Genomic DNA, 16,007 nt, shown 5'->3' with positions numbered 1-16,007 from the left:
CAACCTCTCTTTCTCTTATTCTGTGTCAGCTCTTCCTTCTATTTAAGTCGTTCTGCTACCCTCCAATTCCAATATGCACCAAGTGAATTGAAAATGGCAAAAGTTGTAGCGCTTGTGGCCTATGCCCTCTGCCTCTTGGCCCTGTCTGGATTCGCCAGTGCCGCCGACAACAAAAAAGACAGCAAGTTCACCATTGAAGGCAAGGTTTACTGTGACCCATGCCGCGTTCAATTTGTCACCAAATTGAGTCAATTCCTTGAAGGTAATTAATTAATATCACCAAATTTATCACCATTCTTGCTTTTGTCCCATATTAATGAGGTTGGCCAAGTAAATTCCTTCTCTATATTTCCTATTTTATGAACCATGTCTTCTAATTAAATCTAATTTTTTAAAGTTGTTTTTAATTACGTCATCTTATATAACCTTTGGTTGGCCTTTTTCTGATTTACCTTCCAGACAAATAACACCTTCTATTTTAATTAAATTATAAGCATAAACTCATATATATATATAAAATAACGTAACACTATTGTTATTCAATGAGTGCATGCAATGATGTTTAGGCTAACGAGTCATCAATATTTCAAGAGTATTGAAAATGATATTTAGGCTAACGAGTTTACACTTTGCATCCATAGTGGGGTATTTCTTCATATCGTGTCATAAATATTTCAAGAGTATTAAGGTTTTCTTTCTCTCGATTTTGCAGGTGCGGATGTGGTCCTGCTTTGCAAAAATGTGGAGACCGGAAACGTGACATACTCCGTTAACGGAAAATCTGGCAAAGATGGGAGCTACACTCTAAAAGCAGAAGGAGATCATGGTAACGATGTTTGTGAGGTGAAGGTGGCAACAAGCCCCCAACCTGACACCTGTGGTGAAGCCATGGATGAAACGGCCCTGGTCACCCTCACCGATATCGAGTCAAACAGCGATATTCGCTACGCTAACTACATCGGCTTCATGAAGAAGGACCCCGATGCTGAGTGCACCAAAGTGCTCGAGGAGTTGGGTATCTACCCTAATGATCCTGATGAGGATGTCGCTGCTCAAGACCCACCTCCTAATGAAGGATCTGCTCCTGTAATACCTGCTCCTGAAGGATCTGTTCTTGAAGAACTTGCACTACCTGAGGATTAAATTAAATTAGCTAGCCACATTAATTACATGCATGTATAATGTATTTGGCATTTGCATAACTTAATAACTTCTCCTGCATGTATCAAAGTTCATGGTAATTTAATTGCCATATTTGCAATTATAATGACCACAAGTATTTGAGTTGATAAATCTATTAAATGAATGTTTTGGCCTTAATTTTCCTTTGGAGGTGTTGGAAATAGTGGCCAAGATACACCACTATAATATTTGGAAGAGAATAAAAATGGAAGAAAAACACTTTTATTTCACTTGATTGAAAATGGATAAAATACATGGGATTATATAGGCTTCAAAACATATATGTAACAACTATATGTAAATGAAAATTAACACCCCACTAACATAACATTAAGTAGGCATAACTCCTTGGCCATTACTAGATGTAACTTTCATGCCTCCCACTAATTCCAATAAAAACTCACATAAATATAAAATTAAACACCAAATAAAAAACACCCATGACCTTCAAAGACATTTTAAAATATAATCAAGTTTAATTTCTAACACCCCCTTTAAACTTGATTTTTTTTCAACTCCAAGCAAACTCCTTAACTTGTGAAAATTTGCAAAACTTGAATGGCTTGGTGAAAATATCCATAACTTGATCTTGTGACTTGATGAACTTGAGCTCCACCTCCTTCTTGGTTATGCTATCTCTAATGAAATGAAATCTTATATCAATATGCTTGCTTTGTTCATGGAACACCGGATTTTTGGCCAAAGCAATTGCTGATTTGTTGTCCACAAAAATCTTCGTTGACTCTTCTTGTAGCATATGTAATTCCTTCAACAAATTTCTCAACCAAATTGCTTGACAAACTTATGAAGTGGTTATAACATATTCCGATTCACAAGTTGAGAGAGTGACAATGGGTTGTTTATTTGAACACCATATAGAAGCAGTATTTCCCATAAAAAAAATAATAATAATAGCCAGAAGTGCTTATTCTATCATCCAAATCTTCGGCCCAATTGCTAGCACAATAACCCACAAGCTTGAAATCATTAGAAAATGAATAGAATAACCCAAAATCAAGAGTACCTTTGATGTAATGAAGAATTCTCTTAGCCGCCTTGAAATGAGTTATGGTGAGTCTTTCCATAAACTGACTACCAAGCCCAATCGCAAATAATATGTTTGGCCCTCTGCATGTTAAGTATCTCAAGCTTCCAACAAGACTTTTGAAAAATGTTGGATCCACTATCTTTCCATCTTTATCTCTTGAAGATTTAATTCCAACTTCAATGGACGTGTTCACCAATTTACAATCTTCCATCTTGAATTTCTTGAGAATTTCCTTAGCATAGCCTTCTTGGTGAATAAAAATTTCATCCTTCATTTGCTTGACCTCAATGCCAAGATAATAAGCCATGATGCCAATGTCTGTCATCTCGAACTCTTGAGTCATAACCTTCTTAAAATCTTTAAACATTTTTGAATTGCTACCTGTGAAGATTAAATCATCCACATACAAACACACAAAAAATATATCTCCATTCTCATGTACTTTGCTTTGGAAGTGCCTTGTGGTCATGGATGGTTAACCAATCCTCCTTTCGTAATGCCTTGGAGGTGCCTTGGGTCAGATTACACTAATAGTTTAGAGGTTGAAATAGAAATGTTTCGGAACGGGGAGTGATACGGATGACATTGCATTCCATAGCATGGCATGGTTTGTTACGACTTGAACTATTGGTGTTGATGTTGTGATTATATTTATCCCGGTAATGGCATGATCCCACTTCTTTTTCCTATTCCTTATTTGGATTTATGGGGTCATAAGAGGTATATCTTAGGCACCACCTACTGAGCAATTTGCTCACCCCATATATTTAACATTTTTTAGGTCACGGGAAGGAAGTGGCGAACAATGCTCCTCCACAAGGTTCGATGGGTTAGTGGATTGTTTTGACATATCTTGTAGTTATGATCTCTTTATATTATTATTGTTATTACAATTTTTTTTTTTTTAAACCTTGGGATGACACGTATGTTATGTATTGACATTGGAAAGGACGGTAGTGTCCTTAGTTGACCTCGGGTTCGGATAAGGACCCGGTTAACGATTCGAACCCTCGGGTTCGGGTCATTACAAAAAGGTGAAGAGGTTAAAGAAGATGAGGATGGGGAATTTGAGGACACCACTGATGAACCTATAGGAATTCTTGCACCATCTCTAGATATTCCCACATTTAGCAGTTCTAGAGTTAGATTGAGTCATCCAATTGATAATGAAATAGGTCCATGGGATAAGCATGGTACTAGGAGTACAGTCCGTGATGATATAAGATACTCATGCATTTTAGATGATATAGTTCACACATATCACATGGCTCAGTTTGAACCTAAGAATGTTGATGAAGCTCTTCAAAGTTCTGATTGGCTTATGGCTATACAAGAAGAATTGCTTCAATTTGTGAAAAATGATGTTTGGGAATTAGTGCCTCGACCTAGTGATGTTAATATCGTAGGGACCAAATGGATTTTTAAAAATAAACTTGATGAACATGGTCTTGGGATGAGAAATAAAGTTAGATTAGTTGCACAAGGATACACTCAAGTTGAAGGAATTGATTTTGATGAGACTTTTGCACCTGTTGCTAGACTTGAGTCTATTCGACTTCTTTTTGCTCTTGCATATCACTTTAAATTCAAATTGTTTCAAATGGATATAAAAAGTGTTTTTTTTAATGGTATTTTGTAGGAAGAAGTTTATGTAGCACAACCAAAATGTTTCATTGATCCACATAATCCTGATTTTGATTTTCATCTTAAAAAGGCTCTTTATGGTTTAAAGCAAACACTTAGAGCATGGTATGAGAAGTTGACTTCTTATCTATTGCACAAGGGCTTCAGAAGAGGAGGAGAGGATAAAACGTTGTTTATTTTCAGGAAAGGAAAATATTTTCTTATTGCTTAAATATATATGGATGGCATTGTTTTTGATGTTACATGCTATAACCTTGTTCATACTTTTTCTAAAGATATGAGTAAAACTTTTGAAATAAGCATGGTTGGTGAACTAACTTTCTTTCTAGGTCTCCAAGTAAAACAACTTGATTATGGGATTTTCACATCTCAATCAAAATATGCAAAGGAACTAGTTAAAAAGTTTAGTATGAAAGATTCAAAGCATGTTCAAACTCCTATGAGTACTTCATCCAAATTGGATAGAGACTCTGATCCTAACAAGGTTGATCATTTCTTGTATAGGAGTATGATTGGTATTTGGTAGCAATTAGGCTAGATATTTTGTTTAGTGTAGGTGTTTGTGTTAGGTATCAAGCTGATCCTAGAGAACAACACATTCTTACAGTCAAGCGTATTATTCGTTATGTCAATAGTACATTGAATTATGGATTGGGTTATTCTTCTGAGTCTAACTCTGAGATTGTAGGCTATATTGATGCTAATTGGGCTGGTAACAAGGATGATAGAAAGAGTACTTCAGGTGGTTGTTTTTATATTGGTACTAACATTGTTTCATGGTACAGCAAGAAGCAAAATTGCATATCTTTATCATCTTGTGAGGCTGAATACATTGCTGCTGGAAATTGTTGCACATAATTACTTTGGATGAAATAGATGCTTCTGGATTATGGAGTTGATCAAGGTACTATTGCTATCTTTTGTGATAATACTAGTACAATTAATATTTCAAAGAATCCAGTTTTGCATTCTAGGACTAAGAACATTGACATTCGACATCACTTTCTTAGGGAACTTGTTGAACAAAATGTCGTGCCTTTGGAAAAAGTGCACACTGATCAGAATTTGGCTGATATTCTCACTAACCATTAGATGCTCCTAAGTTTTCTCATTTTAGGAAATCTATTGGTGTTTGTTGTCTTGATTAGATGCATTGCAGAGACATAGTCTAGAGTATGTTGAACACAAGGAGTTTAATGACACATGAATTATTTGTGAAAAGCATACGATGGCTATTAATTGATGAAATTAGTTTTGCTTACTTATTTCATATAATAAATGAATCATTGATAGTACATTTACTTGTTTTTAATGTCAATGTTTTGGTCAAAGATAATGTTGATATGATTAATCATTGTCTTGGGATTTAAACTTGCTTTATGTGTTTTAGACTAAAAGGTGAAAAGAAAAAGAAAATTGAAAAACAGCTTGGAATGAAAAAGTTTGTGGAAAAAAAAAAGGGGGAAATTTTATTGCTGTTTTAAAACAAAAAGGTGAGATGGAAAAAGCTACCTTTGGGATTTGTTCAAAAGCTACATTGACTCGAAATAAATGGGAATAAGGGAAAGAGCTAGCTGCCTATAAGCGTGAAAGCCGCCAATGTGCAAAAAGAAAAAAAAAGGAGCACAAAGAAAGATAAAAAAAAATGTTTTTTCCATATGTTGATTGTTTAATTTCGAATGATATGTGATATCATTGATTTATTATTTGAAAGCTGAACAATTGACAGATCATATGTTTTTGGAACTTGGTGGTGATTTTATTACACTTACTAAGTTTGTAGAACTTCATTAAATTGATCTTGGTTATTTCTATTGATACATATAATCTTGTGGAGTCTACATTCTCATTGGTTTCAGTTTACAAGATTTATATGATTGGTTGCTTCCTCCTTCTAGGATTTTTCTTCCTTGTGATCCTTGTTAATTTGTGACAAAAAGGGGGAGAGAGTTTAGAGTTTCATTATTCAAGGGGAGATATATTTTTGCATTAAGGGGAGAACTTTTTACATTAAAGGGGAGAACCATTGATCATTGCATGTGTTTACATTGCGTTGATATTCAGGCATTAAAATTTGTTATTTTATGCTTGTGTTTATTTTCTAGATTAACTTTCACGGGTAGTTGTGTTTGAACAAATGTGCAGATTACAAGTTGTTACATGTGTTGAACATTTATGAGGTTCAAGAAAATTTTTCGCATTTTATTTCCTTTAATAATAACTGTAATTTACTTTCCTACTTGGGTAGATTATTAATTGTTTTTAGGGTTTTGTCACGAAATTGTCAAAGGGGGAGATTGTGGATTTGTATTTTGTAATTGGCTAATTTCGATGTCAAAACAAGTTCGATCGAGTTGTAATTTTTCGGTTCAAAATTTCAAAGATTGAAGATCGAATGCGGATTTGAAAAAGGTCAAGTGTTTATGATATACTACACTCTGAGATGATAAGATTAATGCTTTAGGAAGTTTCGAGGAGTAGTGAGAACATTTAGGAATGGTTTTGGAAGGTTCAAAACAAGTTTTTACATTCTGTCCATCCTGAACTGGTTCAAACTTCATCGAACAGGTTCAACATTAGCAGAATTACCTGAGTTTCAAGACTGGCCATCTTGAACCGGTTCAAGGGGGTTGAACCTATTCAAGAATCCGTGGGATTCATTACTGGCCTTCTTGAACCAGTTAAGCCTCTCTGAACCAGTTCAAGGTCTCCTGGCAGCACTTGGATTTTAGTTTCCTTTTTGATTCCAACTTCCTTCCAAGTCCTATACACGAAATTTATCATATTTTCTAAGGGATTAGGACTTCCAAAACTCTATATAAACCATGTCATATACATTGGTTTGGATACGGCTTTAGGGAAAATCAATTCTATATTTTGAGAAAGCCTTTAGAGAGAGAAAAAAAATTCAGAAAATCAAATTTAATTATTCTGAATTTATTTATTTATATTCATGAATGATTTAATTATGTTGTTTTCTATCTCATCGAAATTGGAGCTATATTGAAGATTAAGAGATTATGGATGATCAACAGGAATTAATTCTTCTACAATCGAGTTCAGATCTTGAAGAACAGAAGTAAAAGTGATCACACTTTGAAAGGGTTGGAGAATTCGAGGAGTGTTGTCTGATCTACTCGCTACTCTTCTACAAATATCAAACATAAGCCTGAGGTCAAGTTGCTATTGGATGGGGAGTCGCAAAGCCAGATGATTGTTAGCAATTGGTGTTTGGTAGAACGATAGGGTGTGAGCCAGAGTCAAAGTTCGGTGTACTTTGTTTCAAACATAGTGGATCGGTTTACTTTAGACTGCATAGTCAACGAGGTTTTTCCCATGCAAACAGTTAACGTATTTCATCAACTGGGCTTTCCTCGCTAAAAATCCTGGTGCAATCTCTCTAAACCTTTACTTACTTTACTTTACATATATTTGTGATTGTGACTGTTTAATTGATCATGTAATTTAATCAATCATAAATTGAGCAAGTTGACCTAATAATCAGATCTAGGTCATTAAATGAATTAATCACAATTAAAATCAACTGACTATTTTCGCACCCTGCGTAACTCCATTATCACATGTAATCGTTAATTGCACTTGCTGGGAATAGTGCAATATAGTACATTGCATCACGGGCCTTATTTTCATGAATTACATTTAGATATACAAGCTGCAGTAAAGTTCTTTGATGTATTCATTGAAGGGTATTTCAGTAATTCTGTTAATTACCTTGAGGGTATATTGGTCAATCTATATTCTTTAGATAATGTGAAGCACTCTACAGAAGGTGCATTACATCTAATGGTCTTGATTTGTATGATAAGGCTCAGCATTCTCTGATGTGCAAAATGTATCAGCTGAAAGGTATTTGTGAGAATGTATATAAGAAATGTGTTGCAAGAATACATCATTGCCACGTAGCATAGTGGTCCTGTAGAGAGAAATCTGTATAGTGAATTCATTGGCTAATTCAAGAAGGTCTTATCCATTATAGGGCTGAAATGAGGAACCTATAAATATGATGTTATAAAATTCAGCAAAACAAGCAATATTTAAGTGTATTAGAAAAGAAGTGCAGCTGCTGAGCGAGGTTTCTTCGGGGGCTTAAATGAATAAGGCATTTCAGTGAGTTTGATCTGTGATCCGAGCTAAAATGGATCACTGAAATCTACCAAAAGATTGCACAAGAGTTATGAAGAATATGGAAATTCTGTAGAGGTTGTTTTCTGGTGCAAAAGGAAGGTGAGGAGGTTTAAATGTTGCTGTGGTCGATTTTGGAGTTAGAACAAGGTTTGAACAAGTGTGTTTTATCATTTTATAATTGCTGAAGGTGCTTTGAGCCTCATATCACTGCTGGTACAATCTTTTATACCTTAAACCTCTAGTATGCTTTGTTTTCTGGTTTAAGCTTCTGAATCTGAGTGCATCTTGCTATAATCTTGCTATACTTTGATTGATTATCATTTGAGCATGATTAAAATGTTGTGTTGAGGCTGTCTAAGTTAAGGTTTGGCCTAAGGAATGACTTGTTCTAATTAAGTACTGAGAACCACACTAGTTTTAATATTATAGCAGTTTTGGAAATCTGGTTTGGGTGTGAAAATGAAATATATTGCTTTTATGGATGTGCTATTCAACTGAGCATGTTTACACAGTTAAAATACATTTGAGAGAGTCGAAATCCAGAGGTTGATAGTGTTGAAATATCAAGATTACCCTCAAAACAGTGCTGCTGCAGAATTTATCCCACTTTGAACTGTGATTTGTTATTTCATTGCTGTAAAATGGAAAGTGGCAATTAGGGCATGTTCTATATGTTAATTAAAAGTTGTGAGAACTGAGAACAAGGAGGTCTAGCCACGAAGTTACAGTTTTACCCCTCAAACCAGAAACTGCAGAAATGAAAAATGTACCTACTGTGAAGTACTAGTTTGCTGTGTTTTGAGCTGTTGTGTAAAACCTTTAATGATATAACTTGTTCCAGCTTTACAACAAATGTGAATCATCATTTTTAAGCTAAGGAAGCCCTTAGTTGAAGAGACTTTTAATTATTTCAAGATGATGTTTAGCAAAGACTGAAAACAGGTTATTAACCTATGAAGAGGCTATTGTGAGCTTATATCTATGTGATACCTTGCTATTTAATTTGTTCTAAATATCTAAACAAGTGTATAGTATCTATTCAAGCTGAGGGAGCCCTTGGTTGTTGAGGAAATGAAGCTTGATCAGGTAGTGTTTGGTTAAAACTAAAAATCATGTTTTAAACCAAAAAGAGGTTGTGGTGAGCAACTATTGTGGTATCTTGCTATTCTATTGTTAAAAATTATTTGAGCAAGTGTATTTAGCCTATTGAAGACTAGGGGAGTATAGTTTTGGGTTCCTCTGAAGCTGAATTACAAGTCTACCCTTAAAAGCTTGAAAGCTAGGGTTTGGTGTGACTAAGACCTTTGTGAAGTGAAAGTGTTATACCTTACTCCAATCATTCTGAAACGTGTTAAGCAAAGTTATTTGAAGATATCAAGGCTGTGGGTGACTAGTGCAGGTCAGTTTTGAAGCTGCAAAGTAAAGTTAGTTCTTTACCCTTGGTTTTAGGGTTTTGTTCTATTGTGCACCAAAACTACTGTACCTTGCTGAGTTCATTGTGGAAGACATTTGTGCAAGTGTATATTGGCTATACAGAGCTGTGGAAGTCCATTGCAGGCCATTCTTGGAGCTGCATTGTGAAGTTACTTCATTACCCTTAATTTTAGGGTTTTAGCCTTGTGTGAGCTGTCATCATTCTACCTTGCTTATCTACTTGTGTAATCCATAAAAGCAAGTGTATCTAATTGATTCAAGGCTGTGGGAACCTAGTTTGATCCTCAAGTGAAGTTGTATTGTTGCAGACAAGTGAAGCTAGGGTTTCTTGTGTTGTGGTATTTAAGGCTGTGAGTATTCACTCTTATCTTGTGTTCCAACTTAAGTATATTGTATTTAGTGTGTTAACACCTCTATTCATTGTTGATTAAGCTATTGAGAGCTTTGTGAGTCCAAGCAAAGGGGTTATGGACTGGGGGAGTGCCTGTGTGCACTTGTTTGATCTTGTGTATGTGTAGAGGTTGTGAAAGTCAGTGTCTTAGTGAGTACAAGGTGGTTGGAAAGTGGGGCAGCTAAGTGAGTAACTACTTGCATGCAGCAAGTGAAGATGGTGAGTTAGTATGTGTGGATTGGTTGTGAAAGCTAGTATCTATTCTTGTACAAGAGTGTGTGTAGTGAGTGAGATATCTGAATGTGCAACAAGGTTCATACTACTAGTGGAGGCTTTTATTGGCTTATGCCAAGAACTAAGGTTTTTCCCTATTGATAGGGTTTCCTTGTATACCTTGTGTCTATGTGCTTTGATTGACTTCATTGCTTATATCTCCCATGTTCTACATGTTTGTAATCAAGTGAAAAATAAAGAAAAAGAAGTTAACCTAGGACCAATTCAACCCCTTCTTCTTGGTGCAACAATTATTATATTGGATAAATACTTATACACATATATACTTAATACCTTATGATATAAGTAAATTAAGGCATCCGATTAATTTACTAATTTATAGCAATACATGAAAATATATATAGTAAGTGCTCTCCAATTAATTGTGACCCTCCAAAGGAAAATTAAGGCCAAAACATTCATTTAGTGGATTTATCAACTCAAGTACTTCTTGTCATTATAATTGCAAATATAGCAATTAAATTACCATTAATGTTGATACATGCAAGAGAAGTTATTAAGTTATGCAAATGCCAAATACATTATACATGCATGGAATTAATGTGCCTAGCTTATTTAATTTAATTAGCAGGTGCTGCTGGTTCTTCGGGAACAGATCCTTCAGGAACAGATCCTTCAGGAGCAGGTCCTTCAATTTCTTCATCCTCATCAGGATCATCAGGGTAGATACCTAACTCCTCGAGCATTTGGGTGCACTCGGCGTCGGGGTCTTTCTTCATGAAGCCGATGTAGTTGGCGTAGCGAATATCGGAGTTTGATTGAATATCAGTGAGGGTGACCGGGGCTACTTCATCCATGGCTTCACCGCAGGTGTCAGGTTGGGGGCTTGACACCACTGCCATCTCACAAATCTCGTCACCATGATCTCCTTCTGCCTTTAGAGTGTAGTTCCCATCTTTGCCAGATATCCCTTTAACGGAGTATGTCACATTTCCGGTCTCCGCATTTCTGCATTCCAGAATCACTTCCGCACCTGCACAATTAAGGAAAAAATAATTTAATACTCCTGATATATTGATGGCATGATTATTTACCAAAAAATATTGATGACATGATATTACTATCTACAAATAAAAAAATTAACAAAAATAAATACATTTTGAACATTGTTACTTCAGCTTAAGTCCGTCAAACACTTTTATATCTTCATTGCATGCGCTCATTGAATAACCCTAGTGTTACATTACATATATATATATATATATATATATATATATATACACACGTACGTATGAGTTTCACGTTCATAATTTGATTAAAAGAGGAAGAGACATTTGTCTGGAAGGTAACAACAAAAAGGCCGGCCAAAGCTATACAATCAAGTAATTAAAAATAATTTCAAAAATTTAGATTTAACGGAAGAAGACACAATATACCATAAGAAAGAATAAAATATGAATTTACATTGTCGAACCCATTCATATGGGACAAAGACTATGATGACTATCACGATGAATTTGATGATTTTAATTACCTTCGAGCAATTTACTCAACTTGGTGATGAACTGAACGCGACATGGGTCGCAGTAAACCTTGCCTTCGATGGTGAACTTGCTGTCATTTGTTTTGTCGATGCCGTGGGCCAATCCAGACAGGGCCAAGATGCAGAAGGCAGATGCAACGACTGCAACAGCTTTAGCCATTTTTACTTCTCTTGGTGTGTATTGGAATTGAAGGGTATCAAAATGACTTAAATAGAAGGAATAGGTGAGAGAGAATAAGAGAAAGAGAGGTTGAGCGGTTATTTCTGTATGGTACTAAACGGAAGAGCTTTAGCATGACACAGTTTGAGCTGTTATTTGATGGCAAAGTTTTATGTCTTCACTGGTAAATGCTTTAAACAACCTTCCAACCTGGTAAGTCCTTCATTACACTTGCCTTTTCTCCAACATCTTCCGTTCTTTGACAAACCAAGATGAGAAAAAATAATTAAAAAGGAGATTATATCAAAAAATAATATGCCTCGGAAATATAAGAAATAAATGTTGACAGCTTAGTGCTGCCTCTATTTTTTCGTCTTATGCAGCCCATAGGTGTCTTAGAAATTACTATTCGGTTTCATCTTCTTCGGATTTAAGCATGGACTGCGTTGTTTTACAAGTAGCATATTTTTTTTTTTTCATTCAAATCGTTAGGAAATAAACCCAATAGAGATATTGCTAAAAGAAAATGACCTAAATTTTAATGGGTGGACATTTACTGAAACAACAAGAAGATCGTCTCAAAGATTAAATTGATTTTTATTTTTATTTTGTGGTAGATGGAAACAACAACTACAGGCGAAGAACCAATCTCAACAATTTATATACAGTAAAAAATAGAATGCAGACCATAAATTTCATGTCCAACTAATTAGAAGAACTTCCGTATCACATTCCGGAATCAGCTATTATATTTCTTATTGAATCGAAAACCTATTGCCTGATTTTGGGCTCCATTTGTTTTTTCTAAAATATTTTTTTTGCGATTTTTGGTATTTGGTTGGACCCACCACTAGGTGAAATATTTTACTGTAAAATGCTTTATGCCACTGAAGTTAAAATGACTTACTAGGGATGTGAACTGGGTGGGTTTGGGACCGGGCACCCTTTTTCCAAATCTATCTCACTAACAAAAATCTTTTCCCAAACCCAAGTGCCCCGCGTCCGGGTCAGGTCAGGTCTCGGGGCAGCCCGATATACATATTATTTAAGAAAAATAATTCAATCGTAAATAAATTTAAGATAAATTTTATAACTTTTTTGTAGTATAGTCAAATATTTAATGATCATAATAAAATAAAAAAATGTTGTTAAAGTTTATAATTATCATAAGAAATAAAGGAAATAGAAAAATTATAACTAATTAGGTAAAATTTATTTATATAATAATTATTAATTGGGTTGGGTTTGGGGCTTTGCGGGTTTTAAAATGCCAGTAGCATATGCAGTCAAATTAGAAGTAAATATAGAAGTTTTTGGTGGAGTGGATCAGCAAATGGCTCTCAGATTAATTGGGTGGGATGGGATAAGTTATGAGTCAAAAAATACTGGAGGTTTAGGCTTCAACTATGTGGAAGCTTTTAACATAGCCCTAGCTTCTCTCTAAAATTGCATGGCGCTTGGAAGTTGAGAATGGATCTCTTCTCTTCCATGCTCTCAAAAATAGATACTTTCCATCTTGGGTTTGGAAAAGCATTGTCTCTGGATACATGGTGAATTGCTAGCCCAAAAATTGATTGACTGGTAGAACAAACCCTAAGATTTCATGTTGGTTGAATTAAACAAAATAATTAAATATGCATTGAGAATTATTGTTCTAAGTCCAAAATGCCCTCCAAATTCATATATAAAATACCAAATTATTTTTCTAAGTCAAATATTTCTTTCCGTCATATTTTTTTGAAAAACATCAGTGATTTTAGCCATCTTCATATCTTTACGGCTTTGAGCTCATCGATTTTGTCTCGCTCTTATGATCTCTTCCACCTGATATGAATAAATTTATTTCCTTCAAATCAATTCCTGCAATTTCGTGTTGGCTTTTGCTCTGATACCACTTTGTTGGAAATAGTGGCCTAGTTACACACACAACACTATACTATTTGGAAGAGAATAGAAATGGAGGAAAATACTTTTTATTTCACTTGATAGAAAATGAGTACAATGCATGGGTTTATATAGGCTTCAAAACATAAATGCAAATGAAACTTAAAACCCCACTAACATATCATTTAGTAGGCAAAACTCCCACTAACCCACTAACATGACCATTTAGTAGGCAAAACTCCCACTAGCACAATTTACTACCCACTAACATGCTAAATTAACACATGCATCATGGATACAAAAATACTTGAAAATACTAAATACTAAAATCAAGTTTATTTTCAACACCCCCCTTTAAACTTGATTTTGTAACTTGAAAAACCTTCTTATTAATCTTGGGGGCTTGATCAAAAGTTCGATAGTTGATCTTCAATTCCACCTCCTTCAATAGCTTCAATCTTCTTGGCCATTTCCATTGATGTGTAGGGCTTGTGAAACTTCTTCAAATGCTTGTTTGATGTCTTCACATAATCATATATCATCCTCTTTATACAAGCACACCATCGATCTTTTTTCTTCTTAAATTTTTTATGGATCTTCAACTTCACATATACTTCTTCTTTAGAGTCAAAAAATAATTCCATTTTCACCCAACCTGTATCAATTACAAAATTCTCCGAACTATTTTTTAAAAAATAATATGAGAATTTCTTATCATCCTGGGCTTCAATCTTATACTTCTTTGGAACAACTTTCTTTAAGAGAAGTTCATCATTCTCCACAAAATAAGCATTATTTGATGAATATGAAGAAATAATAATTTCATCAAATAAGTCAAAAATAACTTCTTTCAAGGTGGAATTTGTAACCATACCTGAAGATGTTAATTCACCAACTTGAACTTTTGCCTCTTCTTTAGCACTTCCTTCTTCTAAATCTTCTATTTTCACTTCATCCTCCTTCACTTTTTCAATCTCTTCTTTAACACCTTTTCTTACCTCTTCCTTATTCACCATTTCAAATTCTCCTTCAACTTTTAAATCTCCAAAATCTTCAACTTCTTTTGCATGATACACCTCTTCATTCTCCACAACTTTGTCTTCAAGACTTTCATAATCATCTTTCATAAACTCATCATTCTCAAAGCATTGTACCCAATACTCCATGGGTAGTGATTCACCTCTATGATTGGAAACGATGGTCTCGAGCATCTTCCAAATACAACTTGGAGTTTTGGACTCTCCAAAATACTCCCAAATTTCTTGATGTATTGCCTTTTGCAACACTACCAATGCCTTATCTTCTTTCTTTTCATGAAGCTTGTTGGACATGCCATTCTTTGGCTCTTCTCCAACAACATCCCACAAATCGCATGCTTTGAGGTATGAAGTCATGATGATTCTCATTCTCTTGTAATTAGAGAACATCATCTTTTCACTAAGAAAATACATTTTCTTCCCTTCATCTTCATCAAGGAGAAACATGTTTTTCTCAAATGTTGAACCTTCTAGGATCAACTTCGTCTGGCCTTCAGGATCGTCTAGGCTCTGATATGAAACTTAGCTCTAATACCACTTTATTGGCTTTTGCTCTGATACCACTTTGTTGGAAATAGTGGCCTAGTTACACACACAACACTATACTATTTGGAAGAGAATAGAAATGGAGGAAAATACTTTTTATTTCACTTGATAGAAAATGAGTACAATGCATGGGTTTATATAGGCTTCAAAACATAAATGCAAATGAAACTTAAAACCCTACTAACATATCATTTAGTAGGCAAAACTCCCACTAACCCACTAACATGACCATTTAGTAGGCAAAACTCCCACTAACACAATTTACTACCCACTAACATGCTAAATTAACACATGCATCATGGATACAAAAATACTTGAAAATACTAAATACTAAAATCAAGTTTATTTTCAACATTTCGCAGACACCCAAATAATTCCAACACTATATAAATTTAGATAGAGTTGTATGTTTGTGTGTGTATATATATATATATCAAAACAAAATTTTATCTTTTGAAAATATTAAAAATCTGGCAAATAACTGAAATGTAATGCAACAGACTATATCTATATGTATAATCACTATGGAAATCACTCCAATTTCCAGACGACGAATAAAGCCTCTCTGAGCACACATCTTTGTTTCACCGATAACATGTGAATAGAATGTGAAATATAAATATTTGATCCATTGTAAAGAAGGTTCGGCTGTACTTCACTTTTGTTTTCTCAACATATACTTTTAATGTGTTTGCTGAGCACGTGAACAGTACCTAGATTTCCTTTTCATAATGGGTTTTCTTTGTTATTTTGATTGC

The 16,007-nt window shown here is 34.7% G+C and overlaps 4 protein-coding genes across 4 annotated transcripts; 2 read left to right on the top strand and 2 right to left on the bottom strand.

Annotated features, from left to right (window-relative positions):
* The first annotated feature begins 93 nt into the window (after window positions 1-93).
* On the top strand, window positions 94-1,143 carry LOC132309715 (anther-specific protein LAT52-like). The gene is made up of 2 exons (XM_059808001.1): window positions 94-262; window positions 713-1,143. Exons 1-2 carry the CDS (start codon window positions 94-96, stop codon window positions 1,141-1,143), a joined length of 600 nt encoding a protein of 199 aa, XP_059663984.1.
* Window positions 1,144-2,042: 899 nt separating this feature from the next.
* LOC132309713 (uncharacterized mitochondrial protein AtMg00810-like) lies at window positions 2,043-2,597 on the bottom strand. The gene has a single exon (XM_059808000.1). The coding sequence runs from the start codon at window positions 2,595-2,597 to the stop codon at window positions 2,043-2,045; it is 555 nt and encodes a 184-aa protein (XP_059663983.1).
* Window positions 2,598-3,494: 897 nt separating this feature from the next.
* Window positions 3,495-4,732, top strand: LOC132309712 (secreted RxLR effector protein 161-like). The gene is made up of 2 exons (XM_059807999.1): window positions 3,495-3,632; window positions 4,379-4,732. Exons 1-2 carry the CDS (start codon window positions 3,495-3,497, stop codon window positions 4,730-4,732), a joined length of 492 nt encoding a protein of 163 aa, XP_059663982.1.
* A 5,967-nt stretch (window positions 4,733-10,699) lies between these two features.
* LOC132309711 (olee1-like protein) lies at window positions 10,700-11,782 on the bottom strand. The gene is made up of 2 exons (XM_059807998.1): window positions 11,614-11,782; window positions 10,700-11,112 (listed from the first exon to the last, which is right to left on the bottom strand). Exons 1-2 carry the CDS (start codon window positions 11,780-11,782, stop codon window positions 10,700-10,702), a joined length of 582 nt encoding a protein of 193 aa, XP_059663981.1.
* Between the last annotated feature and the right edge of the window lie 4,225 nt (window positions 11,783-16,007).

This window comes from Cornus florida, unplaced genomic scaffold (genome assembly GCF_030987335.1).
Source record: "Cornus florida cultivar Cherokee Brave unplaced genomic scaffold, ASM3098733v1 CherokeeBrave_3.0.0_Hap2_Chr05, whole genome shotgun sequence".
In the NCBI taxonomy this organism is placed as follows: domain Eukaryota; kingdom Viridiplantae; phylum Streptophyta; class Magnoliopsida; order Cornales; family Cornaceae; genus Cornus; species Cornus florida.
This window is presented reverse-complemented; position numbering and strand designations above follow the sequence as displayed.